The sequence below is a fragment of the Dromiciops gliroides genome, chromosome 2, assembly GCF_019393635.1.
Source record: "Dromiciops gliroides isolate mDroGli1 chromosome 2, mDroGli1.pri, whole genome shotgun sequence".
In the NCBI taxonomy this organism is placed as follows: Eukaryota; Metazoa; Chordata; class Mammalia; order Microbiotheria; family Microbiotheriidae; genus Dromiciops; species Dromiciops gliroides.
In genome coordinates, this window is record NC_057862.1 from 291,103,940 (window position 1) to 291,125,006 (window position 21,067).

Sequence of the window (21,067 nt, forward strand, 5' to 3'; positions counted from 1 at the left end):
CTCCTATGCAGAATCAGGTTCAGAATTATAGTTCTCTTTGTTGATTCCTTCCATTTTTATAGAATTAAATTATCATTAAGAAATCAATTACGAGGGGGCAGCTAGGTGGCACAGTGGATAGAGCACCGGCCCTGGATTCAGGAGAACCTGAGTTCAAATCCGACCACAGACACTTAATACTTACTAGCTGTGTGACCCTGGGCAAGTCACTTAACCCCAATTGCCCAGGCCCCCCCTCCCCCAATCAATTACAGGGGCAGCTAGGTAGCACAGTGGATAAAGCACCAGCCCTGGATTCAGGAAGACCTGAGTTCAAATCCAGCCTCCGACACTTTGACACACTTACTAGCTGTGTGACCCATGCCAAGTCACTTAACTTTCATTGCCCCCCTGCCCCCAAATCAATTGCTCTACTTTTACAAGAGAGTTCCAATAAACATCTAGATAATTTAATTCCTCCATAATTTCTATTCATGTCTCCATGTTAGGCTTGTGATCTGCTTCCAGAATTCATCTCTTTCTTCTGTTTTGATGGTGCGTATTATTTTTAGATATAAGACTGATTCATTTTAATCCTTCTATTAACCTTCACTCTAATATTTTCCAGTATGTTTTCCCCCATCAGATTCCTCTATTTCCACATATGAATAAATCTTCTTGATATACAATTCTTTTTTGTTTGTTTGTTTTTTGTTTTTTGCAGGGCAATGAGGGTTAAGTGACTTGCCCAGGGTCACACAGCTAGTAAGTGTCAAGTGTCTGAGGCCGGATTTGAACTCAGGTACTCCTGAATCCAGGGCCGGTGCTTTACCACTGTGCTATCTAGCTGCCCCCCTTGATATACAATTCTACCGACCTCCTCCCTTTTACCTAGTTAGTTGCTTCCAAATAAGAAAGAATCTTCCAGAGCCATATCACAAGAGTAAGTCTTATCCTGCCAAATCTTTGTCTGATCTACCAAAGTAAAATGTGCATGGCTTTTTGCTTTAGGATCTTGAGTTCGTCTTGCTGTTAAATAAACTTTGTCAATTTTGTGTAGTCATCTAAAGCCACGAATTTCCTGTGGGTTCCTTTCTTGGACATGGCTTTCTAGGCATTATTACTACTGATTTGGAGCTAGTCTCTATACTATCAAAACCTCCTGAAATACATAGCACTCTTCTCTCTCCCCCTCCCAAAGGGAAGCTCTGTTGACTAGATTTGCTAGACTCTAGGCAAAAACATTTTATCAGCCTTTGGCTTATAGCCCAGGTACCATTCTTTTTGTATTTTAACATAGAGTCCCAAAATTCAAATCATATTTTAGACACAATTTCACTAACCAGCTGTTTAGTTCCCAAATGTGCCTTTTTTCCCCTCTTATATTTATTTGTCTTCATTCAGAAGCAGTGAGAATGCTCCTGAGCCATTAAAAATCTTCAGTTTCTTGCCTAAAACTTTATAATCCTTAGTAATGCTTTCTAGATTCCTTCTGGCAGTATCATTTGCACCCATGTGTATAACCAGAAGTTGTATGTACTTCCATTGATGCAGATTGAACTTTTCCATACCTTAACAGACTATGGCAGCCAGTCTTCTTGTAAAGTGGAACTTACCCATGTTAATTCTGGAATGACCATTCTTATGGACGAAAAAAAATCATTTTCCACGTTTCAGAAAAAGAAATCCTAATTTTTGTTCTATGTTCAATTATTATACTTTTTTTCAAGTACTGAAAAAGTCCAAGTAGTAAAATACTTGAAAATGGTAGCTACTTGATCCCATGCTATCTTTTAACCTCCTGTTTACTTTCTATGTGTGCATAATCCTATTTGAAATATGACACATGAAAATCAGGTTTACAAAAATTAAAAAGTAGGAATGATTGCTTCACAAAAGGAGTCACACTAACATACTTTAAATTGCAAATTCCCTTAATGACTTAAAACATGGATTGATATACAAGCAACTTTTTAGGAACATGTTTCTTGAATGAAGGAAGATACATTTATAATCTATAACAAATTTCCATTTCCATGTTTCTTTTCTCTCCATCAATTTATAAGAATTAATGGTTTGGGTAAAAGTTCTCCAAGAGTGACAAATTTGGTACATAAGTATCTTATTTAAAATATTATGCCATATACAAAACTAGAGCATTTCAATATTAAATTGACAAGCACCTAATAGTTCACTATGTCAGGGCAAGAACTCTGTGGACTTAAGAAACAGGTCATACATGCTCTCTTATGTGTAGTTCTAGAAAATCAAAGTCATAACAATTTCACATTTTAAGAAAATATAATCATATAAGGGCCACTTTTCTTGGAAGAGACATCCAACTTTAAGATATGCTTTTTTCAGAATGCATTTGATTCAATAAGCATTTAAAATAAAACAAAAGTACCTATGTTTGGATGGTTTAAAATCTTCATTATTCTTACTTCTCTGAAGAGCTAAAAAAAAAAAGAAAAAAACAAAGAAAAGAAAATGAAATACATAAAATTTACTAAACAGGCTATCCCACTGGTGCAGTACAAAATTCCATAGGCAAAAACGAACACATACACATTCCTTTCCCAGAGAGGGAATACTCTCTTAATTTCAAATGTTTAGTGTTTCTTGCCTATGACTAACTTATGAAATAGGGATAGCATTAGCATATATCTTAATTTGCTATCACAAAAAGTCTAGGGTCATAGAGGAACATAGAGGAACAAACCACATTTCTGATTTCATCTTGATATTGGGCTAACAGTATTGAAATCTTCAAAATGAAAAGTGTCAGACCAAATTCGTTTTACATATTCAAGTATTGACTATTTAGATTGAGTTAAGTAGTGCTACAGTTAAATTGAGTTTTACCTATGTCAGATCTTGAATCTCAAAACAAATTAAAGATGTTTAAAAAATCACCAGAATCCAGACTAGAAAACAACAGTAATGGGAGATGTGGCTTCACAAAACAAACCATACTAGTATTCTTTTAAACTTCAAACTTGCCTGTGACTTAAAATATGATTTCGTGTAGAAACACCTTTTCAACACATAATGAGAAAGGGCAGCTAGGTGGCGCAGTGGATAGAGCACTGGCCCTGGAGTCAGGAGTACCTGAGTTCAAATCCGGCCTCAGACACTTAACACTTACTAGCTGTGTGACCCTGTGCAAGTCACTTAGCCCCAATTGCCTCACTAAAAACCAAACAAAACAAACCAAAAACAAAAAAAAAACCCCACAGAATGAGAGATATATATTTAAACTATAACAAATCCATTTCTATGTATATCTTTTCTTTACCTACTAAGAAGAGGTGTTTTTGGTGAGGTTGCAGGCCAGTTTCTAAGAGACACTTGCTCACATTTTAAAAAACAACAAAACCAAACCCACTATATATTTTATCATTATCACCAGAGCTGAATCCCTGAATATTTCTAGACATGTCCAGAGGTAGGAAGGACTAATTATGCTATGCTAAATGAAGTAAATAGTCTCCCTACACTCATGAGAGAGAGAGGGAGAAAGAGAGGGGAAGAGGGAGAGAGGAAAGGGGGGAGGAAAAAAGGAGGGGGGGAGGGGGAGAGAAAGAGAGAAAACACAAGTGCTTGAGCGCATGAGAGAGCAGTGTGGGTTCCATACCATATAGGCAGAGAGCCATTCCAAAGCTGCCTATACAATAGGGAGTTACAATTTGATTTGGATAGCAGGAAAGTCAATCAGGCATGGCTACTACCTGAGCCAGGAGACAGAGATAACTGCAGAGGCTAGGACTATCATCCCAAAAGAAAAATTCCCCTAACTCTCAGGAATCTTTTCCCACCCAACCCCCAAAAGGAACTTTCCATTGTCAGGTAGTCACCCCATCTATCCTCTATAAAACCTTTGGCCTTTCTTCCATTTGGTGAGAAAGATGTCTCCAAGCCATCTCCTCCCCAAGAGGGAAATCTTCCCCCCTTGGCCACTTTCTCCAGCACCCAAATAAAAAACCATTTTATTCTTTTTTTTTTGTTCATTTATTTACTAGACCATTTTATTCTAATTGGACTTTGTACAAGAGTGCAATTCTTTTTTTTTGGTTTGTTTTGGTTTTTTGCAGGGAAATGGGGGTTAAGTGACTTGCCCAGGGTCACACAGCTAGTAAATGTCAAGTGTCTGAATCAGATTTGAACTCAGGTCCTCCTGAATCCAGGGCCGGTGCTCTATCCACTGCACCACCTAGCTGCCTCAAGAGTGTAATTCTTTACAAAAGAATACCTAAGGACCCCACCATCACCTATTTTCCCATGACTTATTGTTTCAAAAAGTATAAACATACTTATAGACAACACCCCCTTCCCATGCAAGTCTGCAAGATGTGGTCCTTGCCCTCAAACACAACAATAAAGTTGGAACAAGTAAAAACTACTATTAAAGAATTGACTAAGAGTATTAGAGGAGCCAAACGTTATAAAATCATAGGTTAAACTTCAGTCTTATACCATTAACTGCTTGTCATTTCCAACTAGATGTCCAATAGGCAAATTCAAACATCCAAAACAGAACTCATGACTCCTAAGTGGGCTCCTGACTTCTCGACTCTTCCCTTCTCCAAAACACCTTCCACAGAGGTCTCAAAATGATCTTTCTAAATTAAACATATCCTATTTCACGTTTGCCTTAAAAGTGGCCTATAATAGGACTGTGAAGTATCTTTAGCAAACATAATGGTAAAGAAATCTGTTAATATGTCAATTAGCCTAAACAATATGCTTCCCTGATACAGGACAATGCAAATTGAGAAGCTAGATGGTGCAATTCATAAAGTGCCAGGCCCGGAGTGAGGAAGACTCCTCTTTGTGAATTGAAATTTAGCCTTGGATACTTACTAGCTATGTGGCAAGTCACTTAACCCTGTTTCCCTCAGTTTCTTCATCTGTAAAATGAGCTGGAGAAGGAAATTGCCAACCACTCCAGTATCTCTGCCAAGAAAACCCCAAACAGGGTCATGAAGAGTCAGACACCACTGTAAATGACTAAAATGGTTTTTTCCCCTACAATCTTCAAGGATTAGGAAAAGCAAGGAGGAGAACTTACTAGGCCCAATTTTTTTTTTTAATTTTTTATTATTATTTTTTTTTAAGTAAGGCAATTGGGGTTAAGTGACTTGCCCAAGGTCACACAGCTAGTAAGTAAGTGTTAAGTGTCTGAGGCCAGATTTGAACTCAGGTACTCCTGACTCCAGGGCCGGTGCTCTATCCACTGCGCCACCTAGCCGCCCCTAGGCCCAATTTTTAACAACAGCTATTTAAACGGGGCAGCTAGGTGGCGCAGTGGATAAAGCACTGGCCCTGGATTCAGGAATACCTGAGTTCAAATCCAGCCTCAGACACTTTACACTTACTAGCTGTGTGACCCTGGGCAAGTTACTTAACCCCCATTGACTCACTTAAACTACCCAATTGACTCACTTAAAAAAAACTTAACCCCAATTGACTCACTTAAAAAAAAAAAAAGCTATTTAAACAACAAACCTTTCTCAGAATAATGTTTCTGAATGAGTAACATATAGATTTACCAAGGAAATCAGCTATAATGAAATATCATTATCAAAACAGTGCTTCAAAAAACAAATTCATAGATCCCTGCCAAGCTAAAAATCTGTTCTATTTCTTGGTGCTCTCTCTCCCTTGAAATAATCAATTACTGGGGCAGCTATGTGGCGCAGTGGATAGAGCACCGGCCCTGGAGCCAGGAGTACCTGAGTTCAAATCCGGCCTCAGACACTTTACACTTACTAGCTGTGTGACCCTGGGCAAGTCACTTAACCCCAATTGCCTCACTAAAAAAAAAAAAAAAAAGAAATAATCAATTACTGGGGCAGCTAGGTGGCGCAGTGGATAAAGCATGGGCTCTGGATTCAGGAGTACCTGAGTTCAAATCTGGCCTCAGACACTTGACATTTACTAGCTGTGTGACCCTGGGCAAGTCACTTAACCCCCCATAGCCCAGAAAAGAAATGAAAAAGAAAAGAAATAATCAATTACTACCCATTTACCTCCTTGGGGGTGGGATTCTTCTTTTTTTCTCTATCTCCAGTGTTTAGCACTATACCTCACACAGAGAAAGGCTTAATAAATATTTACTACTTCATATAAAATAGATTGGAGAAGAATGAAATAGACTAACTTTAAAAGGGGCTGAGAGGGGCAGCTAGGTGGTGCAGTGGATAAAGCACCAGCCCTGGATTCAGGAGGACCTGAGTTCAAATCTGGGCTCAGATACTTGACACTTACTAGCTGTGTGACCCTGGGCAAGTCACTTAACCCTCATTGCCCTGCCAAAAAAAAAAGGGGGGGTGGGGCAGCTGCGGCGGCGGCTGAGAACTGTGCAGAAGTGGCCTTTCCATCATTCTCAAGTCAACAACTTATTAGGTCTGGAAAACGATTGCAGATAAATGATAATCTGAGGGTTTGGTGGTATACATGCCATTAAGAAGTATCTATCACTATTAATTAGAGCAACTGGTAAGGCTAGGCCTAGTTTACCTGGTTTCTAAGGATTAAAAAAGACATAGTCTTAAAATTTGAGAACAGAGAAATCTGAAAATAAAGACTATATAAGTGCTTTTGTAAAACTTGAGAACCATTAAAAACAAATAACAAAACCAACGAAAATGTAATACAACCAAACTTAAATTCCTGAAGAAATGAAAAAACACGTATCACTCCCTTTGCAGAAGTAGGAGACTGTGCATGGAGCATTTCATACCCTGTCAGACACTGGTGGGTTGAGGGTAAGTTTATGCTAAACTGGTTTTTCCTCTCTCTGCTGCTTGGTTTTATTCTTTGTAACAAGAAATGGCTCACTGAGTAGAGGAGGGAGAGGGATATATTCAGAAAAGGTATCAATACAATTTTAATAAACATTTTATAAGACCAACGAAATCAGCAAATCACTGACTACTGATCAAGCCAGAAAAAGAAATTAATGGCATAACAATCCAATCTCAAAGAAATTGAGCAAGTTTAAATGATTTGCCAAAAGGGCAGGGGGGAGAAAGAGAAGGAGTATGAGGAATCCTGGACCAGATTCAAACAATAACCAAAATTATTATTTTTTTAAAATAGGGGCAGCTAGGTGGCGCAGTGGATAGAGCACCGGCCCTGGAGTCAGGAGTACCTGAGTTCAAATTCGGCTTCAGACGCTTAACACTTACTAGCTGTGTGACCCTGGGCAAGTCACTTAACCCCAATTGCCTCACTAAAAAAAATTTAAAAATTAAAAAAAAAAAATAGAAGGCACTCTAACCAACTCCATTTTCAATACAAATATGGTCCTGACCTAAGCAAGTGACACCAAGCAGGTAAAATATAGCTCAATCTCACAAAAAGGATGCAGAAAACATCTTTGCAAGGAAGTTATAATAATGCATCCAGTAAACAACTGGATTTATACAAGGATACCTAGGATGGTTCAACATTAGAGAAACATTTAAGATAATTAATCATATATTAAAATATTCAAACAGTTCATTTAAAATATTTAAAACAGTTTAAAATATTCAAAATGTTTACCTTCTCAATTTGGGTTTTTCCTACAATGGCACAGATTGCAACCTATTCCATGCCTGCCTATCCTGTAAATTAGTCTCAGGCCTTCCTCACTTCCTCCTATTTATTTATTTATTCCGGATTTTTGGAAAATATAAGTTATTCTGTCTTATCTTAAAAAACATTCCTCCCCATCTCCTAGTATTTTTACTGGCAAAATAGTAAATTTCTACATTAATAGAGTAACAATTTTTCCTAGCCTCCCTAGTCAAAACCCTTGAATTTTCTACTTACTCAGGTCATCTTTTATTTCTTTTGTTATGGGGTTGGGACACTGGCCCACTAGCTAATGGATGAACACACCTTGAGAAGAGATATAAACCCATTAGGCACTAGGGACAGAGATAACTCCAGAAGTCCTCTCACTCAAGCTTTCCCCACCCCCAAAAGGAATTTTACATTGTCAGGTGGTGACACCAATCCAGTCACCCCATCTACCATCTATAAAAGCTATGCCCTTTCTCCTGTTCGAGGAAATAGGTATATCAGAAAACCACATCTCTGGAACTATCTCCCTTTGAGATTCCTCTCAAGATTTCCTTTCTCTTGCACTTAATAAAAGATTATTTTATTCTAACTGGATTTGTGTGTGAGAGGGCATAATTCTTTAAAGAGAAATATCAAAGGACCCCCAACCAATTTCCCTGTGACACTTTGAAAATTGTTTTATTGTAGAAATTCTTATGTATATGGGTAGGTTAGATTATTAAATCAGCTGGTCAACAAGTATTTATAATATAAAGTTTTTACAGTTTGGGGGAGCAGATATTCATCTATTTTTTGGTAAATGTTCAGCTTGTTGTCATGTAATTTAAAATGGCAGTTTCTGATTTTTAAAATATTCTCTCCATTTATTAAGAATTATACATTTCAGAAAATGACAGATGCTAGAAGTAATGTGAAAAAACACATACAGTAATACACCACTGGTGGAGTTGTAAACTGGTCCAACCATTCTGTAGAACTATTTGGAACTATACCCAAAGGGCTATAAAACTGCATATCCTTTGATCCAGCAATACCACTACTAGGTCTGCATCACAAAGAGATCAAAGTAAAAGAAAAAGGATCTATATGTACAAAAATATTTATAGTAGCTCTTTTGTGGTGGCAAAGAATTGGAAATTGAGGGGCTAGCCCATCAATTAGGAAATGATTGAACAAGTTATGGTAGATGATTGTGATAGAATACTACTGTGCTTTAAGAAATGATAAAGGAGGTGGTTTCAGAAAAACTGGGAGAGGCTTAAATGAATTAATGCAGAGTGAAGTGAGCAGAACAAGGAGTACACTGTACACAGTAACAACAATACTGTGAAAGACTTAGCTACTCTAATACGATGAACCACAAAAATCCCAAAGGACTTGCAATGAAAAATGTTATCCACTTTCAGAGAGAAAAATGACAAACGCAGGATTGTTGACTTAAGCTTCCCCCCTAATATTTTTCTTGTGGGTGGGGGGTAGCACACGCTGCAATATACAATAGTGGTCTATACAGAATACGGACACATGCATACTGAATGCAATAATGTTCAATATAAAAACATGTTCTGTATGACTCCATGTGTATAATGGCTATCAAACTGCCTGCCTTCTCAATGGACTGGAGGAAGAGAATCTGGAACTCAATAAAAATGAATGTTGCACTGGCCCTGGATTCAGGAGGACTGGAATTGAAATCCAGCCTCAGACACTTAACACTTACTAGCTGTGTGACCCTGGGCAAGTCATTTAACCTCAATTGCCTCACCCCCCCCCAAAAAAGAATGTTAATAAAAATTACTCCTTTTCATTTTCAATTTTGTGGTTTTGATTTTGTACTCTTTAGATACTGAAAATGTCTAGGAGAGAGCAAACATGGTGGCAAAAGGCTTTGAGTCCAAGTCAGATGAAGATCAGGTGAAGAAATAAGGATATTTACACTGAAAGAGAGGGGAACACAATAGGTAATTCTGATGTAGAGATGGATTTAATTGATTAAATTGATCATGAGGCATTCCCAAGTTTTATTAAAATACTGTGAGGCCACAGGGAGACCACCAAGGAGAAGGGTATCTCGAATAAGGGGAGGAAAAATGGTTATATTTATAGTGTGAAAAATAGATTACTTCCTCATTATCGTAATCTCCTCCTTGTGGGAGGTTCACATCCTATTTTGAACTTCCTGGGGTCCCAAGACATCCTCCAAGGCAGGTACCTTTTCCCCTAGGGGTGTGTTTTGGGGGTTTAAACATCGTAAGGTGAACCTAATGACACATTTGGTCTTTCTATGCATGTTCATAAAGACATGCTTAAACTGTCAGAGCCAGAGGGCCTCTCTGTTTATGATATCTCTTTACTTTAAGATCTGGTTTCTAGGTGTCTTGTCATCTAGGAATATTAATGGCTATTAATGGTTTATGGTCCCTGGTTACCTTCCCTAGGCTTCTGTCAATAGTGGTGGTTGATAGGGACTCAAACCTTCAAGTTACAGTTGATAAAAACTCTAAGCTTAGTTTCTCTGTTAACCCTTTTAGCTACTGTTGATAACTCAAGTCTTAGGTTATCTGTTAACCCCTTTTAGCCTTCTCCATCACTTCCAAATACTGGATAGCAATTACACTAAATGACCCCAGGATGTTGTGCTTTTTGAATAGTTGTGTCTTCTTTTTCTGACCACTGTCAGCATCCCTACTTGTACCAACCTCTTTCCCCCATTTCTAATTTATTGGAAGCGTGGCAACTAGATTAATAAAATCTGTGAGAACTGTATTTAAAGAGCAAATGGGCTCAGAAAGGTCCCTAGAAGTTACCCAAAGAGTAAAGTCCATGAACTTTCATAGAGAATCTGTCACATCTATCTTGGCTGCTCAGAGGTTGATCTGGTTCACTCCAGGTTCCTGGCTATGTTCCAGGTGGGTAAAGTTAGCAGACAACTAAGATGGCAGATGAAAGATTACTGGGCTGTGAGAATAGGAGACAAGGGTAACATGTATAACCTGAAATCCCTAGACCCTCAAATCTAATTTTAGGTGTTCATTTTTAACACCCCCCCCTCAAAAGCTTTAAGTGGTTAAAAAAAAATGAAGGTTAGTTTTACTATTTTTCCATATTTTCTGATGGAGATATTTAAGCAGCGAAATGGCCAAATGTTTTCTTCTGATTATTTAGAAGCCTAAATAAATCATATACTGGAGGATCTTTTTAAAAATCAAGATACTGTTGTACACAATGATCCAAAGACAACCAGGAGTAGAACTCATTTTAGATTCACACTAATTTTTCCATAGAGATGTAGCTGAGGAATAACTGGGTTTGCAGAGAAATCCTCAAATGAGTCTATGACTTGACTTTTTTTTTTTTTTTGCAGGGCAGTGAGGGTTAAGTGACTTGCCCAGGGTCACACAGCTCGTGTCAAGTGTCTGAGGCTGGATTTGAACTCAGGTCCTCCTGAATCCAGGGCCAGTGCTTTATCCACTGTGCCATCTAGCTGCCCCCTATGACTTGACTCTTAATCCATTTAAATATAATAGCTCCTTGGAGGTTTTCCCAGGATAACAAATCAATGGTAAAGTCATAAAGAAAAGAGCATTCTGGGGCAGTTTGGTGGCACAGTGGATAGAGCACCAGCCCTGGATTCAGGAAGACCTGAGTTCAAAACCGGCCTCAGACACTTGACACTTACTAGCTGTGTGACCCTGGGCAAGTCTCTTAGCAGTCTAAGCTAAGTATGCTAGGTAAATGAGTTGACACAAAATGCAGCAATTGAAATTTTCTCTAATCAAAATGAGAATTAAATCAGTATGATCTTTACCTCTATTCACCTGTCATTTTACAACAATAAGAATTTTTGCTCATTATGTGACAGAAAAATGTTTTGTTTTTTAAATGAAAGAGCAATCAATTTCACCAATAACTAAAAGGAAAAACTGCAATTCTTTTTCAAATTGGTCCAAAGTTGCTTTTAGGAACTATTACAATAAAACTAAATTTGCTAACCTTACAAGACAAGAGTGTTGTAAGACAGTCTCCATATGGCATTTGTTGTTACAGATACAATGATATATATTGATTGGTATGAAAGCTTCGAAGTCAATATTGACTTTCTTTTTCTTTCCTTAGTCAAACTTGTTCCACAGTAAACAACCAGACTATTTGATAGTACTTTGTTATAGTGTTGGACTCTTTGCTGTACATATATTATGAGTCCCAGAACTGAAAAATGCTTTACAAAAGATTTCATGTTGGATGAAGTTCAAACCTCATCTGCTAACATTTTTGGCACCCAGGATATCTGGTCTTTGGGAAGAATGATCAACGACATCATGTTGGTACCATTGCCACAGGGTACTTCCAGGCTCTCAATAAACTTCTTGCTCTTTCACATCTTGATGTTCCTGTCAGCAGTGCTACAAGCTTCAGACATTTTCTTGTGTCTTCCTCCCTAGGGACTCAGTCTCAAGAGGCAGTGGGAGTTCCCTGACAATAGCAGAAGCTAGTAGGTCATGCATGGGCTGCCTCCCAGGTAGTTGTGATACATAAATTTTTTTTTGTGTGGTGGGGCAATGAGGGTTAAATGACTTGCCCAGGGTCACACAGCTAGTAACTGTCAAGTGTCTGAGGCCATATTTGAACTCAGCTCCTCCAGAATCCAAGGCCAGTGCTTTATCCACTGTGCCACCTAGCTGTCCCGTGATACATAATCTTAAAGAGTTGTTTAGAGAATCAGAAGTTGAGTGATTTGCCCAGTAAGTAACTTGTTTGGGATCACACAAAAAATAGCATTTCAAGAAATTATAGAGGAAAACTGTCCCAATATCTTAGAGCCAGAGGGTAAAATAGAAATTAAAAGAATCCACTGATCACTTCCTGAAAGAGATCCCCAAAATAAAAACTCCCAGGAATATTATGGCCAAATTGCAAAGCTCCCAGGTAAAGAAGAAAATACTTCAGGCAGCCAGAAAGAAATAATTCAAATACTATAGAGCTACAGTCAGGATCACATAAGATTTAGCATCTTCCAGATTAAAAGAACTGAGGGCTTAGAATATGCTATTCCAGGGCAGAGCCAAGATGTCAGACAAAAGGCATTGACTTCCCCCAAATGCCTCCAAATAATGCCATAAGACAACTGCTAGAGCAGCAGAACCCACAAAAAGATGGGGTGAGATAATTTTCCAGCCAAAGACAGCTTAGAAGGTCAGCAGGAACGATCTATTGTACCAGGGGAGAATGGAGCACAGCTGTGTTAAGCAGATCCAGCCCCAGGCAGGCTGTGCTGCAGAGGAGCCTTGGTGTCCACAGCTGCTACTGGAACTCAGCCCACGGGCAATGAGGGGTTCCAGCAGTTGGCCAGGGGGAGATTACAGGGATCTCTGCTGGTGCTGTTGCCTGAGTTCGGATATAGCTCACAGTCATGGGGAGCGGCCCAGGTTGGGATGGGGCACAGGCACACTAGAGCCGGTAGCCATAGTGAAACTGAATTCTCTTCTGGATCAGAGAGCAAATAGGCCTGTGGTTTCCTGCAGACCAGAGCACAGAACAATGAAGTGGTGAACCTGCCTCTCCTTAAATCGTACTACCTGGGACCCCCTGAAGCTTGGGACACTGTGCCCCGGAAGCAGTGCCCCACTTTAAAGAGGAGTTAAAAGTCAAGAAACAAGCTGGCAAAATGAGCAGACAGAAAAAGATGGTGATGCTAGAATATGATATTCCAGAAGACAAAGAAACTAGGATTACAACCAAGAATAACCTATCCACCAAAGTCGAGTATACAATTGTTTCAGAGAGAAGAATATATACACAAGATGTAGGATGGAATTAAGGTGGTCGTGAGGTGTCCCAAAGAATTACAAGACTCAGTGACTCAGTTTCCGAAGTTTTATTGCAATACTGTGAGTGACCTCAGGGACCACCATGGAAGTATTTCAAATTGGGAGAAGAAAATGGTTATATTTATAGTAAGGAAAAAAAAAAAGATTATTTCCTTATTATCCTAATCTCCACCTATCCTAATTTAGAGTTTCTGGAGGCTTAAGCCAACCCCCAAGCTGGGTACCTTTTTCCTTGGAGATGTTTTTGGGGTTTACATGTTATAAGGTGAACTTAAGGACAAATTTGGCCTTTTTTTTTTTTTGGCAGGGCAATTGGGGTTAAGTGACTTGCCCAGGGTCACACAGCTAGTAAGTGTCTGGGGCTGGATTTGAACTCAGGTACTCCTGAATCCAGGGCCGGTGCTCTATCCACTGCGCTATCTAGCTGCCCCAAATTTGGCCTTTTCTGCGCATGTTCCCAAGGACATGCTAAAACTTGTCTATTTCAGAGGGTCTCTATGTTGATGGTATCTCTTTACTTAAGATCTGGTTTCTAGGTGTTCTGTCATTTAGGAATATTAATGGCTGTAAATGGTTAATGGTCCCTGGTTACTGTCTGTAGATGGTGAGGGTTGATAGGGACAAACCTGTAAGTTTCTCTGTTAACCCTTTTAGGTACCATTAATAGCTACTATTGATAGGTTGTCTGCTAACCCTTTTAGCTTCCTCCATCACTCATACACTTAAACTATATACAGAAATATAATTTGCCATTTAAGCAGCTCTTTTCTGGTGGCAAAGAACTGGAAATTGAGGAGCTATTCAACAATTGGGGAATGGCTGAACCAACTGTGGTACATAATTAAATGACAAGCAGGATGCTCTCAGAAAAACCTGGAAAGACTTACATGAGCTGATGTGAAGTGAAATGTACTGTGTACAAAGTAACAGCAATACTGTAAGATGATCAGTTGTAAATGACTTAGCTGTTTTGTTTTGTTTTTGCAGGGCAATGAGGGTTAAGTGACTCGCTCAGGGCCACACAGCTAGTGAATGTCAAGTGTCCTTGACTCAGGTCCTCCTGAATCCAGGGCTGGTGCTTTATCCACTGTGCCACCTAGCTGCCCCGACTTAGCTATTCTTTGCAATACAATGATCCAAGACAACTCCAAAGGACTTATAATGAAAAATGCTATCCATCACCCAGAGAAAAAATTAATGGTGTCTGAACAGATTGAAGCATACCTTTTAAAACTTTCTTTATTTTTCTTGTTTTTTTTTTGGTGTATGTTTTCTTTTACAACATGACTAATTTGGAATGTTTTGCATGACTACACATGTATAACTATATAGAACTGCTTGCCTTCTAAATAGATGGGGAACAGGGGGGAATTTGGAACTCAAAAGTTTTAAAAATAAATGTTAAAAATTGTTTTTACATGTAATTGGAGAAAAACAAAATACCAAATACATGAAAGAAAGAAAGAAAATTTACTCAACAGGGAAACAGGAGGAAAGGGGACAAAAGATGGGGGAAGGGATGATAAAAGGATTAAGGGAGACAATGGTTAAAAACAAACAGACTAGGAAGGGCAGAATAAAGAGACAAAGAGGGGAAGAAAATGGAATGGAGGGGAAATACACAGTAATCATAACTGTGAATATGAATGGGCTGAGCTCACCTATAAAACAGAATCACACAGAATGGATTAGAAACTAGAATCCAACAATATGTTATTTAGAAGAGACACTTGAAAGAGAAAGACATACACACAGAATTTAAATAAAGGGCTGGAGAAAAATTTAATATGCTTTATCTGTATTAAAAAAAGAAAGGTGGGGCAGCTAGGTGGTACAGTGGATAAAGCACTGGCCCTGGATTCAGGCGTACCTGAGTCCAAATCCGGCCTCAGACACTTGACACTTACTAGCTGTGTGACCCTGGGCAAGTCACTTATGATCTCACACAAAGCAAGCAAAAATAGACCTAATTAAAGGAAATGTGACAACTGGAGTGACACCACCTGCTGGAGAGTTACTGTAGGAAAACTGTCATGAGGAGAAGGTGTCTGAGGGCAAGCCATGTGGCTTGGAAGGTCAGTTCCTTGGCATCAGGAAGTGACATTTGCTTGTGGGTACTGTCTATCAAAGTTACCAGCCAATTAGCTTGGAGCTGTGTATGCATGTGAATGGGATGTTTCCAGTTTTCACAGGAGGCTTCTGGGAGGAAGAAGGGGTGAGGTTCGCTCTTTTCTCTCTTTTGGGCCAGGACCTTCTGGGGAGTGGGCTAGAAATGCTGGCTCCCTGAGATAGATGTAGGCATCTAGACCTCTTTCTCTTCACCAAATTCTTATGCTCCTTAATAAATGCTTAAAAGTCTAAACTCTTGCTAAAGCTTCTAATTTATTAGCAACCCACTCATTAGATTTTTAGACAGCATGGCCACATTTCAGAAACCAACCATTCAAATGGTGACCATGAAGTATTCAGATGGCAAACCACAATAAGGAGATGATGAACCCTGCGATCTGATCTTCTTAATCTTCCAGTTTGGTAAGAAATTTTTTCCCTATTTCAGCATGTGCCTGTCTCTTTAAATGCTAAGTACCTAGGTTAAGTACCTATTTTAACTCTTAAATATTCTTAGCCTCCTATTTTCTCTCCCTTTTACTTTACAAAATGGACTGGGGACTGTGGGACCAAAGGACTTCTGGGTTTTAGTGTTCTAAGCCTCTTCTGGCTTTTCAACCAGGTCAAGATTGACTTCGTGTTTAAGTTCGGTCCTCATGAATTTGAATGTTCTATTCCTATTTTTATTTTTTATTCTTACTTTTCTTTGTGATAGCATGAGGAAATTTTTGAATTACAAAAAGGGGACTGGGGCAGCTAGATGGCGCAGTGGATAGAGCGCCAGCCTTGGATTCAGGAGTGCCTGAGTTCAAATCCGACCTCAGACACTTAACACTTGCTAGCTGTGTGACCCTGGGCAAGTCACCTTAACCCCAATTGCCTCACTAAAAAAAAAAAAAAAGGGGGGGGGGACTGATGATACTATAGAAATTAAGAACACTAAGAAATTTGCGAATTACAGAAAGGGGGGGGAAGATAGTACATTTTACATCATTCAGGAGCACCCCCCCCCCAAAATAATTGCAGCACGCTTACAAGCTACTGATTCAGCCAGGCATGACAAAAGCAAGGCTTATGAAACTGTGTTTTATGTGGCATAAAAAATATTCTAGCTTACTGGAAAACAAATGGTTAGAGAATGGATCTTTTGACTACTTAACACTGAAAAATTTGCAAACAATCTTGCACTTTGAGTCCCCCAAAGATTTAATTTATTGGGACCTGTGGAAGAAATCCAGCAAGCTTATACAGGAATTTACACAGGAGAAGGCAGCTTTTCCAAATTCTAACACTAAGTGTTTCTCTTCTTTTGCATGCCCGGAGGCAATGACCCGGTCTCTAGAAGGAGAACTCAGGCCTGAGTTTGAAACCAAGCCTGATTCAAATTGCCCTAGTCTCTCCCCAGCTGTACAGCACATAGGAGAGATGGTCCTTCCCCCTCCTCTCAGGACCCCCTCTCCCCCCCTCCTCTGGTGCCACCTCTTACTCCTCCCATGGCCATGCCCCTTGATCCTCCTGCCAGGGAAGTCAAGAGATCTAATTCACCTTTCTCAGGTCCTGATCTTGCACATGTGCACCCTTCTCTACCTGTTTCCAGCTTCTACTGTTAGAAGAGCAAACAGCCTTAGCCCTACCCCAGCTAAGCTGTGATTCTGACTCGACCTACTGTGGTTCTCCGAAACCAACCTTAGAAAACCCTTTAAATTCCAGATATGCTCATTTTGTTTATAATTTTGTTAATCTGCTTTTGTCTTATTAGTAACCTTATAAAGCATTTGTATTATGAAAGGACCGACAAAGAATATAAAGGGGTTAAAAAACAAGAGACACTGTGCTACAGGAAATGACAAACAGTATGATCCCCGAAAAACCCGGAAAGACTAATGAACATGGATGTATAGTGAAGTGAGCAGAGCTGGGAGGACATTGTGCATAGTGACAAGCAGTATCGTGCAATAAGCAATTGTGAATGACTCAGCAGTGCAATGATCCAAGACAATCCCAAGGAACTAATGAGAAAGCTTACTATGCAGCCCTATAGAAAGAACTGATAAAAAGAACACTTGTGGATTGTACATATATAAAATGGTTGCAATCTTGTGGAGGGGGGAGGAAAGGGAGGGAGGGAGAAAAATTTGGAACTCTAAACCTTATGAAAACGAATGTTGATAAGTACCCTTACATGCAACTGGAAAACAAAATAAATAAAAACAAAAACAACAAAAAACAACCAAGAGACACTTAAGCTGAATACAGATGTACAAGACAAGTCTCATCGTCATATTTCAAGATTCCGCTTCTTTTGCCATGGAGGGGGTGCATATTTTGCAGAAATGTACAAGTAAGCAGCAAGGTATTAATAGGAGTATTGGGGATTTTAGATATTGGAATCAGTAATGTTCTAAATTCACCAAGAGAAATAATGTCAGTTCAGAGGTTACATAAAGATTTCTATGCTATTACATCTACATTTTGAAATTAACAGTATGGGTTTATTTTCATAGAGATTTTCATGCTTTTGGAATTGTGTTTTATACTTTAAAGGGGGGGATATTTGTAAAAGTTTTTTATAGTCATGTGGTCAAATTTATATTTTGTAATACTCTTATTACCATTAAGTTCATATTCATTTAGATTTCCCCAGTTTGAATTTCATTGTCTTTTGTTCTTCTAAGTGTATTTTTTTGTATTTATTTATCTCTATTTTTGAAACTATGCAAGATGGTTTTGATTTCATAATACAATGTTAATTCTGGGAGTATTATGTTCCCATATTCTAAATTGTTTGGTTCTTTCCCAACTGATTATTTGATCAAAATCTATAAAGCATGTCCCTGGCAAACTGGTTGCCATGGCAAGTGTAAAGTAATTCTAGAAGTATCATTTTTGATAAGCATATTTTTTAAAAAGATGGAACACTTGAAAAAGTTTTCCCTTTTTCATTTATGTAATCTAATTTATTATTGCCCAAAAAAGGGATATATTGTATAATATAATAATATGCTATTTGGGTATTTTAGATATTAAAAAAATTTTAAATTAAAAGTCAGTTTAAATGTTACATAAGAGTTTCTTTTTTATGCTATTGCAACTACAGTTTGAATTCAATAACATGGGCTTATTTTTGTAAAGATTCTTATTAAGATTGTGCTGTGTTTTAACTTGTATTTAAATATGTTCTGATTTTTCACAAAAGTAATTGTATACTTAGCAAAAAAGGGGGTATTAATTTGAAATTATTGTATAATTGTATATTATATTCTGAGTCAAGGTACACTCACATTTTTTGTGATCATTATTATCTTTAATTTTTAAATCCATATGAGACTTGTATTATGAGAACTTATCATTTAAGATATTGCCTTCATTCTTAGTTATCAGATGCCAGTTCGCCAGGATGCCATCCGATCACAATAGGAATACATGCAAGAGCAGATATTGAACTGTTACATGAGGGAACTGTTGCAAGAAGTCAAGGTATGGCCAAGGGAACAGCTATTGACAAACGTTGAGGTTGGTTTCTCTTGGTTTAATTTTTCCCCACAATATTGTACAGATGGCTGGAAGTTTTCATCCCACCCATCTCATTCTACATCTGGCTTCTATTCCCCCCCCTATATGCCTGATGCCATGGACATCTCAATTCCATGCATCTGATTAAGTCTGACTCAGTTTCCTACAATATGTTCAGTGGCATGGATGTATATACCATCCACCTATTTTAAGCCTGCCATATTGCATGGGCAGTATATATTGGTCAAGTGTGGGAATGCTCATCTCCCATCATTTCTCTGTTCTTTTATAGTAACCCCCATAATTATCTCAGGTGTCATGATAAATACAGTGTTGAATTTGGCCTTGACATCTGTTACCAATTATATTAGATTTTTAAATTTCTCATAATGGCATGAGGATAATTAGGCAGATGATGCAAAAAGTGATGGAACAAAGATAAAAATTCTTTTAAAAATTAATACCACAATTGTCTTCTCAAGTTACCCTCCGCAGGGGGGTAATATTAAGTTTTAGAGAATGTTTCAATTTTTGTTTTATTATATGTTTCACGTGTAACAACTAAGATTCTGAATTCCCTTAGACATGTTTTTTAAAACTCTCACTGTTTGATTTAATTATTGACAAAGCTATTTTAAAGTTCTGTTAAGCTCCATTTTGTAGGAAATTTTCCTGGCTGATTACCAGCATCCACACATCAACCCCTGAAAAGACTTCCATTCCACGACTATACCCAGAGGACATCCCAAGAATCATCCAATAAAAGACTTCCAAAGACTTAAATGGACATTTTCCTGGTTTTCCTTTCCACATTGTATACACTGTTTATAATGTCCACTTACGAAAGGGGAGTACCCCCTCTAGCCTTTGTCAATGAGTTGCTCAATTTCTTTTTCTCTCTTTTCATTTCCTTTACTTAGTCATAAACATCTGTAATGTTATTGCTTCACGTGAGGAAACTATGTTTCTTCACTTGAAGCACAGAGGGGACTGTGACAATTGGAGTGATGCCACCTGCTGGAGAGTTACTGTAGGAAAGCTCCACCATGAGAAGGCATCTGAGGGCAAGCCATGTGGCTTGGAAAGTCAGTGAGTTCCTTGGCATCAGGAAGTGACATTTGCTTGTGGGTACCGTCTATCAAAGTTACTAGCCAATTAGCTTGGAGCCGTGTATGTGTGTGGATGGGATGTTTCCAGTTTTCCACATTAAACCAACCATTCAGATGGTGACCACGAAGTATTCAGAAATAATGAGTGAAACTACATTTTGCTAAAAGGTACCACAGACAATGCAGTAATATAAAAATTTTTTTTAATGGGAAACAGAATAGAAACTTACAAAAATAAGAGCCATTCTCTAATTGATAAATGGTCAAAGAACCAATAAACAGGCAGTTTTCAAAAGAAGAAATCAAAGCTATGTATACTCATATGGAAAAAACATTCTAGATCACTATCAGAGGAAGGGAAATTAAAACACTCTGAGGTACCACCTCACACATATGAGAAATGACAAATGTAGGAAGGGATGAAGGAAAAATAGGTACGATAATGAACTGCTAGTGGAGTAGTGAACTGGTCTAAACCATTCTGGAAAATATACCTTCTGATCCAGCAATACACTAGATCTGTATCGCAAAGAATTCAAAGAAAAAGGGAAAAGGACCTATATGTACAAAAATATTTATTGTAGCTCTTTTTGTGGTGGTTTCACAAAAACATAGGAAGATCTATATGAATTGATGCAAAGTGAAATTAGCAGATTCAGGAGAACATTTTATATAGTAACAGCAATGTTGATGATGACCAACTGTGAAATACCTGATTACTCTCATAAATAAAACAATCAAAAACAATTCCAAAGGACTCATGATGGAAAAACACTATCTACCTGGAGAACTGATGAACTGAGTGCAAACTGAAGTAATCATTTTCTCAATTTTTTTTCTTGTTTTTTTTTTCAATAGCACTAATATGGAAATGTTTTACATGATTTCACATGTATAACTGATATTATATTGCTTGCCTTCTCAGTGGTTGTGAGATGGGACAGAAGGGAGAGA

At 38.3% G+C, this 21,067-nt stretch overlaps 1 protein-coding gene across 13 annotated transcripts in view; it reads right to left on the bottom strand.

The window, feature by feature from the left end:
- MARK3 (microtubule affinity regulating kinase 3) overlaps positions 1–21,067 on the bottom strand; it is a 145,187-nt gene that overhangs the window by 70,479 nt on the left and 53,641 nt on the right. For 12 of the 13 annotated variants that reach the window (XM_043982400.1, XM_043982402.1, XM_043982398.1 and 9 more), the window contains exon 4: positions 2,387–2,435. The exons of the other annotated variant lie outside the window; for it this stretch is intronic. In XM_043982400.1, coding sequence (XP_043838335.1) covers positions 2,387–2,435 — 49 coding nt within the window. The remainder of the gene's footprint in view (positions 1–2,386; positions 2,436–21,067) is intronic. 13 annotated transcript variants of the gene reach the window in all.